Source organism: Physeter macrocephalus, chromosome 7 (assembly GCF_002837175.3).
Source record: "Physeter macrocephalus isolate SW-GA chromosome 7, ASM283717v5, whole genome shotgun sequence".
Lineage (NCBI taxonomy): Eukaryota > Metazoa > Chordata > Mammalia > Artiodactyla > Physeteridae > Physeter > Physeter macrocephalus.
The window spans coordinates 119037064-119059471 of NC_041220.1; the positions used below are offsets into that span (position 1 = coordinate 119037064).

At 37.9% G+C, this 22408-nt stretch overlaps 1 protein-coding gene across 3 annotated transcripts in view; it reads left to right on the forward strand.

The window, feature by feature from the left end:
* UGT8 (UDP glycosyltransferase 8) overlaps positions 1-22408 on the forward strand; it is a 134478-nt gene that overhangs the window by 59671 nt on the left and 52399 nt on the right. For 2 of the 3 annotated variants that reach the window (XM_028492230.2, XM_024119389.2), the window contains 2 exons: positions 12750-12778; positions 13992-14815. In XM_028492230.2, coding sequence (XP_028348031.1) covers positions 13994-14815 — 822 coding nt within the window. In that variant the 5' untranslated portion in view covers positions 12750-12778; positions 13992-13993. The remainder of the gene's footprint in view (positions 1-12749; positions 12779-13991; positions 14816-22408) is intronic. The other variant, XM_024119390.1, reaches the window with a different exon arrangement.

The following is a 22408-nucleotide window of genomic DNA, read 5'->3' on the forward strand; positions in this document are numbered from 1 at the left end:
CAAAGAATTTCCTTATTGTTTGCTGAATGTTGATCACATGATGCAGAAGCATGGAGATAGCTGGTACCAAGCTGGTCTTGAGGAGGTGCAGAAAAAGAAATCCACACTGTATCTGTGGATATGGAGATGGATATCTATAAAATTGCGGTTTTTAAAATTGCAAACTTTTTTCTCCATCAGTGATTCTCAAAATGGTCCCTGGACCAGCAGCATCAACACCACCTGGGAATTTGTTAGATATGCAGATTCTTGGACCCCTCCCACATCTACAGAATCAGAAGCTGAGGACAGGCCTAAGAGTCTGTTATTAACAAACTCTTCAGGTGATTCTGATGCATGCTAAAGTTTGAGAACCACTGATCTATGATACTAAATATAATCAGATCCAATTTTCTCATGTGATGAAAAAATTTCTAATCATTTTAGGGACAAAAAAAAATCTAGTATAAATTTCAAAATGTTTTCCTGGTTAATACTTTTCCTGGTTAGTTTTTATAACCTAAATTCATGATACTGTATTTTATTTACTAATTGGTTGTTTAGGGGTATTCAAGTATTCTTAGTTTTGCCAACACACACACACACACACACACACACACACACACACACACACAAGCTCCTCAGTTTATTAGAAGACAACAACAAAAAGTGGGTTGGATTAGTTTACTTTTGTGTATTTTGCTATGACTTTGTGAAAGTGTAGCTCACTGGTTCTCAATATCATAATCCCTTGGGGAGCATCAAAAAGAAAACCAAAAACTCTAAGACCTAGGTAGGCCTCACCTCCAGAAATTCTGATTTAATTGGTCTGGGTCGGGAGCGGCAGGTTTTCAGGCGTCTCTAGTTTTCACGGGCTCCCCAGATGATTATAATGAGCAGTCAGAGTTGAGAGCCACTGGAGTGTAGCTGTGTGTTGGAAGATTGGCTCACCTACCAAATATCAGTTCCTTAAAAAAAATGGCATATTAAGTCCATTAGGTCCTTTTATTATTTTAAGCAAATTGTAAATTGTCTCTTGTTTATGTGTGATTGAAAAACAATTTGTTTTCCAGTAGGTTATTGGTATTGTTGACTGGTTGACCTCATTATTGATCATGTTTTATTACTCTTCGTTCCACCTCTCGGCTTGACTCTAAATCTTTGCTCGCTCACGGTGCGGCGTGCACACCTACAGCGTCTCGTGTCACCAGAGAGCTCGTCAGAAAGAAATCATTTGGGGCCCCATACCAGACATACTGAATCAGAATTGCATTTTAAAAGTATCCCTATGAAATTTGTCTTCACAGTAAAGATTCTCTAGAACATAAAGTTTAAAATCAGGGTGAGTTTCATTTTTCCTCATTTTTTTCCTCAGCATCCATTGATCTGGTCTTATCTACTTTTGTGAACCGAATCATATCAGTCTCATTAAACTCAGTCTTAATCCCATTTTTCAGTAAGCTTTAGAATTGTAAGCGATGTTCCAGACCATCTCATGTAATATCTTCACCTGGCAGGTGAAGCAAATTAGGTGCAGAGAAATTAAATAACTTGGCCTAAATTACAAAGGCTGTGGATTTGGGCATCCATAGATGCATGCCATATATATATTTATTTTTTTCCTTTAATTATAGGGACTTCATGATAGGCTCACTTAAAATGATTTTATTATCATAATATAAACAACTTGAAATGTGAGCTACGTGAAAAGACAATCTTAGGTTACCTAAATATGACACATACCCAAAACACCAAAATTTTAAATACGCGTTGACATTTATCTAAATTATCTATCCAAGGGACATTGCTAATACTTTACTAATACACTGATATTTCAAATTATCTTATAATTTGTATAATTTAGTGATAATGGGAAAGTAGAATATGTGATATTGAACTGGATGAAAATTGAGAGGTACCGCATGTCCTTATAAATTACTAAAACTGTAGTCACACGCTCCTGAGAGATTGCAGGCACTTTGTCACAGGACATTTAAAAATATTTGGGGAGTGTTTATTTGTTTATTGTGGGTTCCTCAGGATCTGTGGTTGGGCATTGTCATTTTCTGAATCCCCAGGACAGTTGAGCTTTATCAGGTCTTTAAATTTCAGATGCACACGTCCACTGCATCACTTGTATTTCTCTTATTGCACATAAGGATTAAGTATGAGATCCCTGTCTCTCAGTCTGGTGGTTGAATTGCGTCAAAATCTCCAGCTGCTTCTTACAATTGCAGGTTTGGGGATTTCTCCCCAGACTTCATAATAGCCTGTGTGTTGAAAAGACCCTGGAATCTGCATTTTTAGTTAGCACCATGGGTGTTTCTTTTGGATGTGAACATTTCAGAATCGTTTCATTAGGCTATTAAATTTGTGTTTAATATAGTTAAATTTAATCGCCATCATTGAGCATTAATTGGATACATATAATTTACTGGGTACTGAGTGCAATGTCTCTGTTGGTATCCATATGATCCTATTTTTCTTTTCTCTCTTATTTTCTTGTTTTTTGTCTTACCTTCCCACCTGATGATTTCAGAGAAGGATCCCAAGTGGGCCTGGGCCAGCTATCACTGTTAAGCGAATAGCATCGAGTTTCTCATTACAGCTTCACCACCTGTACTGTAGATGTCTGGGAAGAGGTAACTGCAAATACTGGCAGTGTAGACAGGTGGTAAGTGCAGCTAGCTTGGAGTGTTACAACAGCAACAATAAATGACAACAAAAACATTCCCTACAACTTCTCCTGCAAAAGGAGGCTTTTCCTGTACCCCTTGGCACTCATCAGAGGACCAAGTGCAGAAATGAATTTTTTGAACGGTATTGCTAATGGTTTATTTCCTTCAGTAGTTTGCATTTCTCTAGTTAAGCTGTACACTTCCAAACAAATAAATGTCTTTAATTTTTCTGAATGAATCAAAACCATTAATTTGATAAAGTGGCAAATTTTGAAAATCTGTTCTCTCTTTTTATTAACTGCCAACAGCCAACCGAATGTAGGGTTTTTACCCAGATTGCCCTCTTGATTAATTAAAGATGCCAGACTACTGCCAGATCACCGCTTTTTTTTCCTTCGGTGGGATCATTCACCAACAGCAGGTGGCCTTAATTTCCTGAATTATCACTCTCCCCATCACCCACCCCAAGTCAAGGTGTTCCCACTTCACAGTGTGATTTTAGGGGACTCCTTGCTTTCATAGTTTAATTGCAAACAGATGGTCATAATTAACTTCAGAACACAAGATATTGTTTACATATGAAAGATGAATGTTTAAACCTGGGCCGTTTAACAACCCTATAGCAATAAAGCTGAGTTTTCCCCCAGTTTGACCTCAGTTACAATATGTTTTTTCAGCTGTGTTTTCTTCCTCTCTTTGCATGGTGGGATGAAAGTGGATTAAAAATAGATATGGGGCTTCCCTGGTGGCGCAGTGGTTGAGAGTCCGCCTGCCGATGCAGGGGACACGGGTTTGTGCCGCGGTCCGGGAGGATCCCACATGCCGCGGAGCGGCTGGGCCCGTGAGCCATGGGGCCCGTGTACCACAAAAAAAAAAAAAAAAAAAAAGGATATGAAGCTCTGCAATATACTAGATAATTTCTTATCTCAGTCTTACTCTCAATCATATTCTCCTCATCTATAAATGGGAACAACTATTTTTGCCTTTACCTCAGTATAAAATGAGATAATACTCATAAAGCCTGTGATGCAGGGAAGGTACATAGTACAGCTCTTTTTACAAGCTGCTGTTTATTTATAGTTTTATGTTAGGATATAGATTTTAAGCTATGGGGTGACCAGCTCCTTCTGGTTTGCCCAGGACGTTCACAGTTTTAGTGCTGAAACTCTGCATCCTGGAAACGTTGTCAGTTCTAGGATGGTTGATCACCCTAGTGCTGGAAATAGTGTCAAAATAACAATGACTCTAAGAAGGTAGTTGAGTTGTCTCGCAGATGATGGTTACAATGGGCAGAAGGAGGCAGAGCTGCTATTCTGGTTCCACAGTGTCAGGTGTCTTTGTTGTTACACCTTTCCTGGTTTGTACTTCTGTCCCGTGGTCCAGGATGTTAATCATTACCACGTCCTCATTCCAGCCAGCAGGAAGGTGAATAGTGAAATCTGTAAGTGTATAAATTAGAATTGCACATATCACTATGCTTCCATCCCATGCCCATTTACTAGAACTTACTCATTGTGGCTAAAACTAGCCCCTAGAGAGGTTGGGAAATGTCGTTAGTCTTTTTGGCTATGAGCCAAGCTCAAGTAGAGGATTCCATTACTAGAAAAGAGAAGGAAAATATATGCCACAGCTGTCTCTTACATGCCCGTACATGGCATCCAACAAATTCCAGTTTCCTTTCATATTCTGTTGTTATTTAATAAGTGGTAGTTTTCTTGGCCATTCACCACATTGCTGTGAATGTGTAGGAAGTTAACAAATAAGATGAAAAAAGACCCCTGGACTTAAGGAAAAGCTGTAATGAATCTGTCCTTTAACTTGATAACTTTCTCCAACTGCAATATCCATTACCCCAGAAATTTTCTCCATGATTGAGATGTGTAACTAGCTCCAGTGCCTCAAGCCAGCCAAAGCTTTTGATTTAGAATTTTATTCAGAAGTAAGGCAATAGATATAATTATAAGTTCATTCATTTAAAATTAAAGGACAAAAACGAGGCCATTAGTGGAGGTGCCTGTGGTCCAACTACACATCCTGATTCAGATTCACAAGCGCAGCCATTCGTTCGGTAACTCTTTATTGAGCACGATGTGGATCGGCAATGGGAATAAAACAGTTACCAACTTTTACTACAGTTTCTACCCTTTGGGAGCTTAAATTGTGCTAGAGAAAAATAGATTTTTTAAATAAAATTTACATTTATTTAAAAGCACTAGTAATGATGCCCAATTAGTTTTTACTTTGCTGGATTTATTTTTATTTTACTAGATGGCATTTTCCAAGGCTTTACGTGTAGAAGGTGCTTTGAAGAGAGATGAAATTACTCAACAATATTTCATATAGTACCAAGGTCAACCTGTGGTGGCAGTTGTGACTGATATATTTTCTCTTATTGCAGTCCACACAATACTAAATGCCAAGGAAACTTAAAAGCATAAAGAAATTCCGCTGTTCAGCTTGCTAGACTACATAATCCGCTTTGAGGACTAAGTCGCTTGCTTCATTTTTCTAAATAGCCCAATTCACCACGTACAGACATGATCTTAAATTTCCCATTAGCTATTGTTTTGTTTTTCCTTTAATGCGAAAACACTTTGATTAATTCTTGTTTAAAATGATAGACTGCGAATCGCTGAGCTGCTGGGATGGTAGGCTGTCAAAACCTAAGTTCTTTCCTTTGGTTTATGTGCTTGTCATTTTTTCTTCCTATATAGTTCATCCTCATGTATGCTCAGTTCACAGTTATTAACGATCCAACTTCAAATAGAAAAAACCAGAAATGATTCTTTCAAATGGTGGCCAAAGGTGATGCCCCCACTTAAAAAAAAAAAATAAGTAGATGGAAATAGTAAGGTTGCCAGAGGTCTAGTATGGTGTTGGGCTCTGGCGTTTGCGAAAATGGGAGCAGTATGGATTCATGAAGTCTATTTGTCATCTTTAAAAATCTCAGTGGTATGCTGGGGTGTTCCTGTGTTAAATGTTAGCGTATGTGAACCATTGTTGCTTAGGAGCAGGAACACTATATAGCTAATCTGATTTTTTTCTGGTGCTCTTAAGGGTTTACAACAATTTTGGGGGGCCTTGGAGGGATCGCTTTTGCAAATGAGTGTTTTGCACATGCAACATTTAGGTACACCCCGATCTCTGTGTTGTTTTGCCCCAGTTAATTCACTCTTAAATGTTGAATGGCTTCCATATAGTGAGGGGTGGGCACACTTATTAAACTTGGCATTGTTTCTTGTCTTGAATGCAGGCCTAGGAATAATTTTTATGTAAAGAAGAAAGGGCGGACTGATGTGCAAAATGAAATTTGTTCGGAGTCTTCGCATTGTGGATTTTCTTGAATATTCTGGCAGTGAGGTACCGTCAAGTAGCAGTAGCACCTCAGAAGCCAAGAGAGAATTTGGAGCAGGTAGTGGATCAGTAGTATTTAGGGTGGGAGAGAAGTGCAATCAGATAAGTGCCGGGAAGAAAAGGGAATTTGTGTGAAAGTTAGGAGATATTTAGTGCCCTCGGCAATGAGTGTGCAGGCAGAGTCGTGGGGCAGCCAATGGCAGGCTGCAATCATTTGGAGAGTAAGTAGGGCCCAGCAAACAGAGACTGATGTTTTCCGACACTCGACTCCAAAGGGAGAGTGAACGGAAGGCATGCTCAAGGGGCATGTAAGTTGAAGGAATGTGTCATAAATATTATATATTTTTGGTAGAAAACTTCAGAAATCTGGAAATATATAAATAGGAAAATAAAACAATATCACTCAATCTGACAGTCCAAATTTACTATTGATAACAGTTTGATATTTACTTTGTTGTCATTATAATAATTTTATGTATGCATATATCGAGTATATGTATGTAAAATTTTGTTTTCTTGCTTATTATGTTATAGGCATTTTCTCAGATTAAAACTGTTTTACAAATCATGGTTTTTGATGGTGCTATGGTTTTCCACTGTAAGATATACCATACTTTGATCAGTCCTTTACTGCTGGATTCTTAGTAGTTTCTGCCTGTTTGCTGTCGGAAGTGAATGTAGGGAATGTCTTCGTACACACATGTTGGTAATTCTGATTCGGGATAGCTTCACAAAAATGTAAAATAGTGTGCCAGTTGTTTTTCAGAACACTCGTGCCGATTTACATTTTCACCAACTGCGTAAGACTGTGCTATGCCTTTGCAAGGACTGAGCCTTATCATTAAAAATGACATCCTTGCTGATTTCATGAAAGAAGAAATCTCGTTGGTTCATTTGTTCAATCATTCAGCAAGTTTTAAGCTCCTTGGACTAACCGGGAGGTTGAGTTCGGACTGCCTGTGGAGGGGTGGCGTGCCCAGTGCCACCCGTAGGGCGCACGGGTGAGGAGCCATCTGCCACCTCCCATACGCCAACATTAGGAGGGCTTTAGCCCGAGTTATCAGCTCTCACTGCTCTTTAGGCAGGTTATCCACTTCTTCTAGAGGACTGGTCTTCATTTTTACTTTTGGGGATAAATGCAGCAGCCCCTGCTTGGCCTCTGGGCGAGTGAAGGGGAGATGTGATGGATGGGAAACTGGTTCAGTTCCTCTTTAGAGAGCGCCTCCCCTTCATTTCTCTCTCGTCCCCCCTGCTCTTGGTCTTCCAGTGTCCTCTCAAGCTCTCAGCCATTCTGGAAGCAGTTTTCATCCCTGCTGCAGGCTTTCCCTCTGTGTGTTCTGGGCCATGACTTCCTGCATTCTTTTCTCTCAGTAAGCTATTTGTCAAACTTTTGACACAAACGGTGTCACAACTCCATTCCACTGATGACTGTAGTTTTGCCCATACCTCACCTCCTCATGTCAATTCTCAGAGGTATTAGGTACTTATTCCCTTTTATATTCTTTACTATAATTCCAAAGGAGCTTTGGGAGGAAAGGAGTAGAAACACTTGGGTTCAGTCAGCCCTCCTGGACTGGAAACCTTTGCACCAGATGTTTTAAACATTCTAAAAATATTTAATGATTATGTAATAGAATCGAATAATAGTGATTTTTTTCCTTTGCTTTATGCTCAGAATTATCTTTCTCTTTCCAGACATCATTTAAAGCTCAACACTCTTAACGGCTTTATTAGAAAAAAAATTTTTGACATTATTCTGTCTGATTTACTTTGGGGAAACTCTAAGGTAAAAAATTTAGTGATTTTGTTTTGCAAATATAAAGCCAGTTTTTAACACTTCATATTGAGTGAGTTGTTCTTTCTTTGTTTACTTGTGGTACTTCCTTCATCTCATATTATGTTCATATTCAAGAAATTCTTACAGGCTACCTACTCTGATCCATTGATTTGAATTAGGATTCTTGGGCTAGTTCCGTAGCGTTTTTATTTAATTTTTTAATTGAAGTATAGTTGATTTACAATGTGTTAATTTATGCTGTACAGCAAAGTGATTTAGTTCTCTCTCTCTTTCTATATATATATATATGCACATCCTTTTTCATATTCTTTTTCATTATGGTTTATCTCAGAATATTGAATATAGTTCTCTGTGCTATACAGTAGGACCTTGTTGTTTATGCATTCCATATATAATAGCTTATGTCTGCTAACTCCAACCTCCCACTCCATCTCTCTCCCACTCCCCCTCCTCCTCGGCAACTGCAAGTCTGTTCTCTATGTCTGTGAATTTGTTTCTGTTTTGTAAATAGGTTCATTTGTGTCATATTTTAGATTCCACATATAAGTGATATCATATGGTATTTGTCTTTCTCTTTTTGATTTACTTCACTTAGTGTGATGATCTCTAGTTGCATCTGTGTTTCTGCAAATGGCATTCTTTCATTCTTTTTTATGGCTGACTAGTATTCTATTGTATATATGCACCACACATATACATAGAGTGTTTTAATTACAAAATGTATTTTAATATTTACCTTTCTGTCCCAGGTCATTACTGTTTCTTTTTCAAAAGTGTATTCTCTCTTCTTGCCTGTTCTAACCAAGAAACATGGCTATAGTTTGGTCAAATTCCAAACAAAACAAAGCCATCCAGTGGAATTTTGAGAGGAATTTATTCAGTCTATTTATAATATGGGAAGGATTGGCTTTTTTAGAATATCGTATTCCATTAAAATAATATAGTATTTCTGTACACTTAGTATTATTTCCATGTATATCTTCAGGGAAAGGCTTGCTATACTTAGTATAGCCAAAATATATATATCCTTTAAAATTAATTTTAAAGGTATTTTATGTACTTTATTGTTACTGTGAATGAGATCTTTTTTCGTCACATATTATTAAAAAAATACTTATCATTATTTTTATTAAGAGAAGAGTAACATGTGTCCAATGTAGAAAGAGTTAAATTAAAATCCCTTATAATTCATACTATCCAGAAAAAACTACTGCCCTTTGGTGTTTAGCATTCCTATGTATATATACGTATATATCTTTTACAGAGTGCTACATGCTATAAGCATGTTTAGTAACCTAATCTTGAACATCTTTCCATGCCATTAAATGTTCTTTTACAGGGTTGTTTCGGGGCTGCATTGTATGCATGAACAACAATTTATTTAACCAGTCTCCAATTGTTGGGAATCTAACATATCTCTAAATGTTTGCAATTAGTAACAGTCTTCTCCTGCCCTAAATAATGGCTTCATGAAAATGCTTATAACAGTAAAATGTCTATTATGTATATTGCAGGGGCTGTTTTTCTAGGATATCATTTTTCATTTAATTTTGTTTATAGTGCGTTTAATACATCCACAACCTTTTTTTTTTTTAATCATCTAGTTTATTTTCTTTTCATTATTTTTTTTCAGGTTGCTTTAAAATTTTTCCTTAAACTAGTAAACTTTACTTTTTAGAGCAGTTCTAAGTTCACAGCAAAATTGAGCAGAAAATACATAGTTTCCGTATCTTCCCTCCCCCTGCACATGCACACCTCCCTCCGCTATCAACATCTTGCAACACAGGTACATTTGTTTTGATCAGTGACTGTTGCCACATCGTTATCTCCCAAAGTCCATACTTTAAAGGGTTCATTCTTGGTGTTGTGTAGTGTGTGGGTTTGGGTAAACGTATGACATGTATCCACCATTGTAACATCTTACAGAACAGTTTCACTAACCTAAAAATCCTCTGTGATCCACATGTTCATCGCTCCCTCCCTTGCAACCCGTGGCAACCACCAGTCTCTTTAGAGATTGCCTGAATCTCCATAGAGATTTGCCTTTGCCAGAAGGTTATGTAATTGGAATCATACAGTATGTAGCCTTTTCAGATTGGCTTCTTTCATTTAATAAATATACACTTTAATTTCCTCCCTGCCTTTTCATGGCTTGATAGCTTATTTCTTTTTTAGTGTTGAATAATATTCCATTATATAGGTGAACCACAGTTTATTTATTCACTTAACCTAAGGTGGTGTACTTGGTTACTCCCAAGTTTTGGCAATTGTAAATAAAGCTGGTATAAACGTTCCTGTGTAGGTTTTTGTGCAGACATCTGTTTTCATCTCCTTTCTGTAAATACCAAGGAGCACAATTGCTGGATCGTATGGTAAGAGTATGTTTAGTTTTGTAAGACACCGCCAATTTGTCTTCCAAAGACTGTTTTGCATCCCCACCAACAATGTATGAAAGTTCCTGTTGCTCCACATCCTCTCCGGTATTTGGTGTTGTCAGTGGATTCTGGCCATTTTAATAGATGTGTAGTGGTTTCTCATTATTGTTTTAATTTGCATTTTCCTAATGACATATGATATGGAACATCTTCTCTTATGTTTACTTGCCATCTGTATTTTCTTTGGTGAGGTGTCTGTTAAGGTCTTTGGCCCCTTTTTAAGTCAGGTTGCTTGTTTTCTTATTGTTGAGTTTTAAGAGTTCCTTCCTTACGTATCTTGGATAACAGTCCTTTTTGCAAATATGTCTTTTGCCAATATTTCTCCCACTCTGTTGCTTATCTTCTCATTCTCTTGACCTTATCTTTCTCAGAGGAGAAATTTTAATATGAATGAAGTCCAGCTTATCAATAGACACATTCTGATACTTCTGGACTAGCAAGAATCTCACCATTTGTTAGTAGTTGCGTTAGTCATTCTGTTATCCATGAAAGTGATAGTTCTGAGATTAAAGTGCTGTTGTAATCCTTCGTAATGAACTTTGTATTTGAACAGCGAATAACACGCTTGTGCAAATGATGCTTCTTTGTTAGTGATCAGTCTTTTTTCATGAAGACATATGCAGGCCTAGTAGACATTATTTTTAGAAGATATTTTATCACATGAATATTGGTATTTCTGAATAGTTACTTTTAGAATTTTTATGTACAGAATCTATGTACTTTTTCTAACCTTATTTTGGTACAGTAGCCACTAGTAGTAATTTAAAATCAGTTCCTCAAATGTGAATTGGTACAGCCATTATGGAGAACAGTATGGAAGTTCCTTAAAAAACTACAAATAGAGCTACCATATGACCCGGCAATCCCACTACTGGGCATGTACCCTGAGAAAACCATAATTCAAAAAGAGTCATGCACAAAATGTTCATTGCAGCTCTGTTTACAATAGCCAGGAGATGGAAGCAACCTAAGTGTCCATCATGGGATGAATGGGTAAAGAAGATGTGGCACATATATACAATGGAATATTACTCAGCCATGAAAAGAAACGAAATTGAGTTATTTGTAGTGAGGTGGATGGACCTAGAGTCTGTCATACAGAGTGAAGTAAGTCAGAAAGAGAAAGACAAATACCGTATGCTAACACATATATATGGAATCTAAGGGAAAAAAAAATGTTATGAAGAACCTAGGGGTAAGATGGGAATAAAGACACAGACCTACTAGAGCATGGACTTGAGGATATGGGGAGGGGGAAGGGTAAGCTGTGACAAAGTGAGAGAGTGGCATGGACATGTATACACTACCATACGTAAAATAGATAGCTAGTGGGAAGCAGCCGCGTAGCACAGGAGATAAGCTCAGTGCTTTGTAACCACCTAGAGGTGTGGGATAGGGAGGGTGGGAGGGAGACGCAAGAGGGAAGAGATATGGGAACATATGTATATGTATAACTGATTCACTTTGTTATAAAGCAGAAACTAACACACCATTGTAAAGCAGTTATACTCCAATAAAGATGTAAAAAAAGAATAAAGATCCAGAATTGTTGATGAAAATTAAAAAATAAAATAAAATCAGTTTCTCAGTCACACTAATCACATTTTATCTGCTCCCTAAAGGCTACCATATTGGACAGTAAGGAGATAGAACATTTTCATCATCACAGGTCATTCTATTAGATAGTGCTGTTCTAGAGTGTAAGCAGTTGTGCATTAAACCGTCATTTTGTGCGATTTCTTTTTACTTTGCAGTAAGTACTAAAATAAAATAAAAAAGGGAAAAAAATAAGAAACATGGGGAAAGGATTTTTTTCCCTACTATTATTTTTTGTTTTGTTTCTTAGTGATTTATGATAAAGTAATAGTTTTAACTGCAGCTGAAGGAGCTGAGTCTGCTCAGCTAAATGCAAAACACAGTCAGCAGAGCAGTTGCCTACCATTGGTCCATCATCCTGCGTGTCTTCTTGGACATGCATGTAGTAACAGGCACTATTAATCACAGCAGTGGACAGTTCTGCTGTAATAGCTGTTTCTACATAAATCTCCTAAAATTAATAACATGTCTACTTAAAATTTCTAATTTTTCCTCCTTGGCATGGGAAGGGGGCTACACCAGAGAGACACATTGGAGAGACAACACAGGAGAATAAAGATCTGGAAAGTTTTCTCCAAGATTGGTTACTTAATTTTATTCCTTCAGTGACCTTGTAATTATAGAATAAACTTACTTTATTGCTACATAAACAGTGTTTTCTCCAAATTTATTTTTTTAAAGCCCTCACATTAATTCAAGCAACATTTAGCATAGACTTTTATATGTTTATAAAGCATATTACTTCTGTTTACTCTTAATGATGTAGTATCATTTAGAAATGGTTTGAAAATTTCCTTGTAATGAGAGAGGGAAAAAGCACCTGGAAATATTTATAGTTTAATCTTGGTATTGGAAGAATCTATCATTGCCTGCTATTGATTTCTTCTTCTTCTTTTTTTTTTTTTTTAGGTTGCTTGCAGTGTTTGAATGTTGAGAAGGTATAGTTGTTTAAACTGCATTTACGTGGTGGGAATTTGTACAAGTAGGCTGATTAATATATGATAATGAGTAAAAATAGATATTGATTTGGTGATTGCATATAAATCTATTTTGAGTTGTTCCTTGAAGTAAAAGTGTCCAATTCTCATGAGTAACTATTGTTCAGATCTTTCTCTATTTGGAGGCTAATTTAGAGTCTAAGTAAAACTTATTTTGGATAGGGAGGGAGAGTTTGCACACTCTATGGCCCCCATAGGTATTATTTCTAAAAAATGATAGAGGATGAATCTAACTATTGTATATACTCTATTAACACAAAAGCATGGAAGAAGCATTAGCCATCAAGGATACAGCCGTCATCTGACTTGCCCTTTGCACCTGAGTTACAGGTACAACACAGGAAGTGTAGTCAAGGACATAGTCACTCATCAGTCACTTCTTTCACAAACATTTACTGAGATCCAGTTAACTTTCTTGAACTTTTCTATTAAAAGTTTCTCTTCTAGATAATGCCCTGAAATGAATCAGCAAATTGATATAAATTACATAAACAGAGTCGGCCAGGATACTTAAGGGTATTTAGATAAAGGAGAAAGTCACATTCAAGGTTATTTTTTTCCTGTGGAAAAATGTATTTTCTATAGAATTACTACTTGAAATAATTACTTTCTAAAACATAATCTTTCTTTGGTATGCTTTAGTCATAACTGGGAATGTTACTGCTGTGATAAAATGATTTAAAAAGAGACATACATGCTGATATACCTGGAAATAAGAAGTCTTGGCTCTTCTTTCTGGGATTAACATTGATGTTCAATTGAAAGATAAGCAAATGTTTCATAGATACCTCATAGCTATTATTCGAAGAAGAGAGCTCCTTTGTCATTCAATCTTACAGGTTTCATTTCAAATTTAAAAAAATTTTGTCGTTTAAAAAAAAATTAGTTGTCCATTATTGATGCAATTGTGTGTTCCAAAACTGATACATTTTAAATATATTTCAGTTTGTGCCAGTTTTGCTGTCAATTCTATACTTTGAAAAATACCTTTCAAAAATAAAGAGGCAACTAGAGCAAACGTTGGGATAATTTTTAAAAGTGATCCTTAGGCAAAGTACTGGATCATCAGATGCTTTGAAAAAGTGTCTTTGTGGTTGTTTTGAATGGTAAGGGTTGCATTCTGTTTTCAGTAGTTTTCTGGTTGTCATTTCAGCTATGAAGTCTTACACTCCGTATTTCATGCTCCTGTGGAGTGCTGTTGTCATAGCGAAGGCCGCCAAAATCATCATCGTGCCGCCAATTATGTTCGAAAGCCATATGTACATTTTCAAGACACTAGCCTCTGCCTTGCACGAGAGTGGGCACCACACAGTGTTCCTCCTCTCTGAAGGCAGAGACATCACGCCATCTAATCATTACAGCCTCCAGCGCTACCCAGGGATCTTTAACAGTACCACCTCGGATGCTTTCCTGCAGTCCAAAATGCGGAATATTTTCTCTGGGAGATTGACAGCAATCGAACTGTTTGACATACTGGATCACTATACCAAGAACTGTGATATGATGGTTGGCAACCGTGCCCTGATCCAGGGTCTAAAAAAGGAAGAGTTTGACCTGCTGCTGGTGGACCCTAATGACATGTGTGGATTTGTGATAGCTCATCTTTTAGGGGTTAAATATGCTGTATTTTCAACTGGCCTTTGGTATCCTGCTGAAGTGGGTGCTCCTGCCCCATTAGCTTACGTCCCGGAGTTTAACTCACTCCTCACAGACCACATGAACCTGCTGCAAAGGATGAAAAACACCGGCGTTTACCTCATTTCCAGATTAGGGGTCAGCTTTCTGGTTCTTCCCAAATATGAGAGGATAATGCAGAAGTACAACCTGCTGCCGGAGAAGTCCATGTATGACTTGGTGCATGGGTCCAGCCTGTGGATGCTGTGTACAGATGTAGCACTGGAGTTTCCGAGACCTACTCTGCCTAATGTTGTTTATGTAGGAGGGATCCTTACCAAACCGGCCAGCCCACTACCAGAAGTAAGGTTTGCCGAGCTCCTTGGGAGTCTTTTCTAAATATAAATGCTAATTTGTCAGCTGTGAGTTTTGAAGAGATAAGAGTTGGGCATTGTCGGGTAACAAATGCTATTCTGAAAAGTGGTTAAGACACAGAGCCTACCAAGGTCCCTTTATCTGTGGGTGCCTCACTCCCCTGGAACGCGTTCCTACGTCAGAGGAGCACTTCAGTAATCCCGAGAGGCCACTCTGCCATATGGTCAGTAGACTGGAAAGTAGATTTTTGATTAAGTTATAACTGTAGTATAACAGAGAATGTAGTTAGATAGTTCGTTTTAATGAGTGTAAGTGATTTTGCTTTTAATTAAACACAGAGATCCTTCTGATCTCCCCCAGAAAGCACAAACACAGTTGTCTGCATCTAGGTTAGGTCCCGTGAACTCAAATAAGTAGGATGACATGAACAGTGGTTCTTCTTTCAGCAGTCCTGACCACTAGAAAGTTTATGTCCAACATTGAAAATGAGGTAGTAACTTCCATTAGCCTAGGAAGCTAACTAATTTTAAGTTAGTAAGCAAATGTAACTGTTTAAAGAAATCATGCCCCATTGTGATTTCATTTCAAAGATGGAATTAATTATGTTTTAACAAAACCCTTCTACTCTGAGTCAAACCTGAATTCTTTTTGCTGGCTGAGCTGTCAGCACATACCCTTGTGTTCTGTTCTCCATCCTAGTTTGTTGTTTTATTAGGTACCTCAAACTGGCAGGAGCCATATTGCGTATCGGTTGTCGTAGGGGATTTTCTAACCTCAGGTTGACTCTGGATTTCATCTCAACATCTAATGGCATTTACCGGAAGTGTAGGGCCTGTTCTGTGATTTTTGCTATTGCAACCATTTCTACTCTTAAAATTCTTAAAGTAGCCACTCACAACAACTGTTAAATTGTTCATCCCTAACTCTGGTCACTACATTTAAGAAAAAAAATCTGCCAGGGCCTCGATGAAGAGTAAATCTAGTTTTTCTCCTATAGGTACCAGGTAAGCACAATCACTGGGCAGAATTTTCTCGTGGGGAAATAAGGCGATTGGAATATACAGCCTGTAGACTTCTTTAACGCCTCCATTAGAAGCATATTTAATAAATAATATTTTGATATATTTCATGTAACATGAAGAAATAGAACTTGCCAGGTCTTTGGCCCATAAACCCTAGATGCCGCTGGTAGAGGCTGTGAGAGTGAGCTCAGGCCTTCTCTCTGACACCAGCTGTGAAGGATAGGGGTTAGTCTCAGCATGTCTCAGCCATTTGTGAATTTACTTAAGCCCACTTTGAATCCCAGGTAGTCTCTGCCAGAGTCACTGTGTGATGTATTATCCCTTTCCTAAAGATAACTAAAATCAAACTTCAGAAGCGGCTTCCAAGAGACCTGGAAGCAAGTCTGTCTCTCTACTTTAACTGAGTCTTGCGCAGTGTCAGGCAGATCAACCGTACTCCCTCAAATCTTCATCTTTTCCCAAGCAGGATACTGCCCTTCTGCTTGCCCCTTTGGGTTTTTGTTCGAATGCTGTCTCCCTTCTTCAGGTTGAAGAAGGAACCACTGATAAGGAATCTTCTGATTGCCTTTATTTTTCTTCCATCCCTGTACATCTTTCTTGAGTTGCAGCGGCTTGAACTATGTAAGTACAGAATACTATTGTATGCTTAGTCAAATAGCGTGGGTCCTTATGCCTGTTAGTTTCACTGTGGAAGTCCCCCCTTGTCTGCAGCTTCAGTCATCCTCGGTCACCCACGGTCTGAAAATATTAAAATTCCATAAATAAGCAATTCATAAGTTTCAAATTGCACATCATTTTGAGTAGCGAAGCTTGATGAAACCTCACATAGTCTAGCTCTGTCCTGCCCAGAGTACCCAGCCATCCACATGGTCTGCTCCTGACATCCAGCCATTGCCATCGTAATGGCTCCATGATCCAGCATCGCTTGGAGCAGATGATCCTCCTTCTGGTGTATCATCAGAAGGTCAACAGTAGCCTAACTCTGTGTCACGGTGCCTACGTCATTCACCTCACTTCATCTGATCACGTAGGCATTTTATCATCTCGTGTCATCACAAGAAGGGTGAGTAGAGCACACTAAGATAATTGAGAGAGAGAGAAACCGCATTCACATAATTTCTATTACAGTATGTTATGATCTGTTTTATATTAGTTGTTGTTAATCTCCTACTGTGCCTAATTTATAAGTTAAACTTCATCATAGGTATGGATGTATAGGAAAGAACATGGTATGTAAAGGGTTCAGTACAATTCAAGATTTCAAGCACTCCCTGGAAGTCTTGGAACGTATACTCCCTGGAGGTCTTGGATAAAGGGGGGGCTACTGTACCTTGTTTTACTTTAAAAGCATCTTTTGTGTGGTTTTTGGAGCCTCATATAAGGTTATTACCCCAAATGTTTTCTTGATTTGCCATGATTTCTAGTTTGACACTGGCTTGACCTACTTTGTGGGCTTTCCTGTTCTTTTTTCCTCTTTGGGCTTTTTGTAATGATTCTTTTGAAAATGTGCTCTTTATTTACAGTTACTGCTTTAGCTGTGACAGTTAGTTAGGTGTCACACTCAGATACGTACACATCTGGCATGTGCATGTGTTATGTATGTGGACCAGATAGGTATATTATTATCATGGAAAATCTGTTAGGTTATAAGTGTGAAGGGCCTTTTTCACTTCAGTGTGCCATTTACAAAGTTCTTCAATAGGGAGTATTTTGAAGAATGATGTGTCTTATCCTTTCATGTATTCCTCACACTAGTGAGGCTTTATGTGTGTAGGAACACGTGTGTTCCTATTGCGATTTCTGTAGTAGATTTGTCTGATACAGTAAACTGTACCTCAGGTTTCTCAAAGTTAATGAGTTTCTCAAATGCCTGTATTACTTACAGGTCATGGTTGTGACACTAAAATAATAGAGCCCAGCAAGTGGCCTCCTAGAACACATGATTCACTAATAACAGCTTAATTGTTAACTGCCTTGGTATCTTACACTGGCAATGGATTAAATTTTCCAGATGTCTGGAAATGATTTGACAGTGGGATTTCATTTCACAACCTGGGATGAAAAGATAGAGAAAATGTCTGAAAGACATTTTCCAGGAGCTTTCGTAATGTTTGAGCCCAAAGAAACTCTAGAGAGCATCTAGTTCAGCTCTGTTTTGCCTCCTCAGAATACAAAAATTCATTTGTCACGTAGGAGATTAAAAGAATTTGAGTGTCTCGTCCAGGCCAGAGTTTGTGGCACGGCCAAGTGAATTGTTTTGCTATTAAACAAAGCCGAGTGGATTGATTTGCTATTAGTTAGATATTTTGTCAAGATGCCCGCATACTCATTTACACATTTATAGTGTATACAAAACTATGCAGAGACAATTTTGCTAATCTTTATTTGCTATCTCAGAGATTGTGAGGACTTAATTTGAGAGTCGCATTTAACACCATTTGGACTCTTCCTTGTGCTTTAGAGATTTAATGATAGAAATCAGGCAGAATCCAAATGCTTTCCATTACAAAATGTTACATTGGTGTAGAGTGAAGAAATTGTCTGCCTTGATAATAGAATCATTTCTAAATGCATGCATCTAACTTATCATACTATTTACTACCGGGCTGCCTACAGTAGGAGGCCTTAAAATGTCCTTAAGGGGAAGAGGTTTAGGTTGGATTCTATCCATATAGTGGCTTATCTCTATCTTTACAGGGTGGTAGAGAATTAAAAAAATAAAAAGCTTTACTTAGGTCAGGAAGGAGGTCTGTAAATAGATCCCTATTTGATTAGGTCCTTCAAGTATTAAATGTGAATGAAATAATAACATCTTATAGGGGGTGACTGTAGCTTTTAGTGGTTTGATTAGGGGGTAATAACAATAATACTATCAAAGAATAGTACATTTACTTAGGGAGTCTTTCGATGATTAAAATTCACGTTTCAGGTGATAATTTTTAGATGATTTCCCATTGGTGGGAAGTGGTCTAGCCCTGCCAAGCCGTTGACCTCAGCCACTTTTCAGCTTCTGTAGCCCTGAACCGTAATTGCACCTAATGGATTGTACCTTAATTATTGGTTTTTCACACGGCTTTCTCCCTAACTAGGGTGTGGATGCCATAAAGGGTGGACAACAAGGTGGGTAACCTCTGTACGCTGAGTGCCTGGAAAATGGTAGCCACTCAATGAATGTTTAAAATTAAATGAATTGCATCAAAGAGAAATAGTTGCCAAAAAATAGCTGATTGAGCTAGTACAACAGTGTTGTTAATATTATAACCATTATTTGTTTATTCCAAGTTATGTCCAGATGCCATTGCAGCCGTTAAGTAACCAAACATTCCAGGTTAAGTTCTTTTAATGAATTAGAATAGCCACTTAATGATACTGATATTGAGAAAAGGAAATCCTCATACATTACCCAACTGGTGAGCTAAATGGTCTCTACTGTGTTGCAAATATACATGTGAACAGGGCTAGTGGTGCAAGTCAGGCCAGCTGTTGCTGTGTTAAAGATGATTTGGGGTAGTATGGCACTCATTTGGTGGACCTCAGAGGTGCTTTATGGCCAGGCTAGGAGTATGAAAGGCATTTTCATTTCACCATTTGTAGAGACATTCTTAATTTAGGGAAACACAGTCCTGGGGAGAGATACAGATAACAGATAAACAGATAAGAAAGGGCAAGAGGCCAAGGACAGTGTCATGAGATACTCACTGTTTGTCATTTTGTAGTTTGCCTGAACTCCCTCACAGAGAAAGGTTTGGGGGGAAAAAAGAGACATTGTGCAATGGGTTCATTAGATTAACCCACTTGTGAGCAGATCAGGTTATGAGAAGAAGAATAAAAGCAAGAAGCAAGACAGTGGTTTTTTTATTTAGTTTTCATTGAGTCACCTAGAAGCCATTACTTATTATGACATATGGAAATGGAAAGCTGACCTCCCCAAGAGTGAATGGATGTCTAAGCTGAGTTATGGGACCAGAGTCCTTGGGGCTAACAGATTGAGCCAGGGTTGCACAGCAGATGTGGAAAATTAAGGCCATTTTAATAGTATGTTGCATATAAGTTATCTCTTGAAATATAAAGCTAGAGATAAAATTATAACCATTGTATCATATTGATTAAAATGTCCCCTTTTAAATAAGTATCATTTATTTAATCAAAATATATATCTTTTATAGTAAGTTCCTTACTTTGGATACCATCACTCAAAAATAATTTTTTAGGATGTCTTCATCCATGCAGTACTACTGTGCTATATTGGTAGCTGTGCAGGGATCAGAAAATTGAGAACTCTAATATTTGGAAGAGATGAATGATATAATTCCAATTACTGATTCTTAGCTTAAATATTCACCACAACATGATAGTTGGGCATAAATAATAGATTCCCTATGGGAACTCAGTAACGTAAAATGTTGTTGCAGATATTTCTTACAAAGGTTTTGTAGGTTGATCATATATTTTTGTCTTTATTTTGTAGTAAGAAACCAGATTACCTGGCTAAGTGAATCTATCCAAGAAGTAAACCCCAGGCACTGTTGCAAACATCAATAAGTTACTGTTTAGTTCACTGATGAGGTAATTTTCTAAGAAGCACTGTAGTTTTAAATAGCTTATCAGTTGCTTCTGTAAGCATCACAGGCTTAAAAGGGTTTCCTGATCCATTAGGAGACCCGAATATAATTGAAATTGAGGAGCCTGACATGATTTTTAAACACCTTCCTCCCTCTGCTGTTAAGTATTTAAGCTTTAAGATGCCCTGCAGAATTGTTCATTTAGATATTCAGATGCTGGCGATGTCAAGGGAAATATTTTTTAACTGATCATTTTTTACAAATGATAGTTCTCATAATTAAATTGCTGTTGGCACCAGTTTTTTGAATGATATTCTTCACAAATAGTCTCATTCCAAGCCAAACAGTTCTAGTTTTAAAATTAAAATTGCTACTGTCAATGAGTTTGTCAGATCTATTCCTGAGTGCAGATTTTGACAGAGAGAATGGAGTGGGCATGAGCTTCTGAAGAAGCAGTGGCACTGGAGACAAGCTACCTATTTCATAGTTTGTTTACGGAATTTTTTATACCAACTTTCCAGGGGCTGTGGCAGAGTAGCAAAGTGGAAAACATGGGCCTTTTCAGCCACATGGTCCTGGCTTTTAGTCCTGGCCTTCATAAGATTCTTTAGGACAAGGGAGGGAGTCAGCCTCATTCAAATGACGACCGCAGTGCCTACCTCGGAGGGTTTCCATAAGTTAGCGCAGTGGCAATAACTAGTGGTGGTAGTTGTTGCTCTTATTATTGTTGTGATAACTCGTTATTTAAGATGCGCTGTAGTTACTGAATCGCTATCACTTGCTGTCGTCCACCTGGCAGATAGAAGAATGGTTTCAGAGGCGTAGGGAGTATGTGGAGGAAGTGTCTATGGCGTCACGTCTACTCATTTTAGGGGCTGGCACTTGGTACTTCTACTTCCATCTTGGGGATGTTTATTTCCCTTTCTTTCATTGTCTTTCTCACTGAAGTAGAATGAAAATGACAAGTGAGATAGGTGCCCCTTAGACCATCTGAGTGTCTTAAGAAATGAGCAGAAGCTGACAGGTATGTGTTGTAAGGGCAGGAGAATTAAGGAAGTAGCCCTCTGGTACTTCCGAATGCTGGCTTCTTCAGGTTCATTGATCCTATCTGTGGCTTTTCGATCCTTTAAATGGAGGAGCAGGGATTCTGCTCCTGTTCTGCTACCTCCGGGCTTGTTCCTTCACCTTCTGGGCTTCCCATTCCTGAGGGACCTTTGGGGAACCTCCAGACAAATAAATACCTGACTTCTAGACAGAGATTCTACCCAGATTCTCCTCCACACTCAGGCCCTGCTGAATTAGATTATTAGATTAGATAACCCATAACTCTCAAAAAAAAAAAAGTTTGAGATTGTCTTCTAAGATCTAGAGTGCAGACTGCAATCAACCTCAGTGTTTATCCTTACTTCTTCCTATATCTCTATAGCCTGCCCAGGTTGTAGCTTTTGTATACTGTAATTCCTTCACTCTCCGCAGTATTGTTTAGATCAGAATCTCATCACAGTCTTGTTAAAACATGGATTGTAGGACCAGTTAGGAGATCTGGGATGGGCCTACTAATCTGTAACAAGATCCTAGGTGGTGTTGATACTGCTGCTTTAAGGACTAACCACAATTTGGGAACCACTCATTTAGATTCAGACAATAAGTGTGAACTGTACATTTTAATTACATTATGTAATATATTTTGCATGAGAATCATTTTTTTCCTGATCATTATAGATTTTTTCTCGTCTAGAAAATTATTTTCAGGATAAATTGTACCACCATAAATGTATATACATACCTAGATTTCCCTTGCTTTAGGAAGCAGATCTACATAGAACATCCATGTGCAGCCATGTTAATAATAGGTAAGGTCTTCAGTACTAAAGTCCTTTAACTTTTCTCCCTATTTCCCTTTATCTCTATCACTGTTTTTTGTTTTAACATCTTTATTGGAGTATAATTGCTTTACATTGTTGTGTTAGTTGCTGCTGTATAACAAAGTGAGTCAG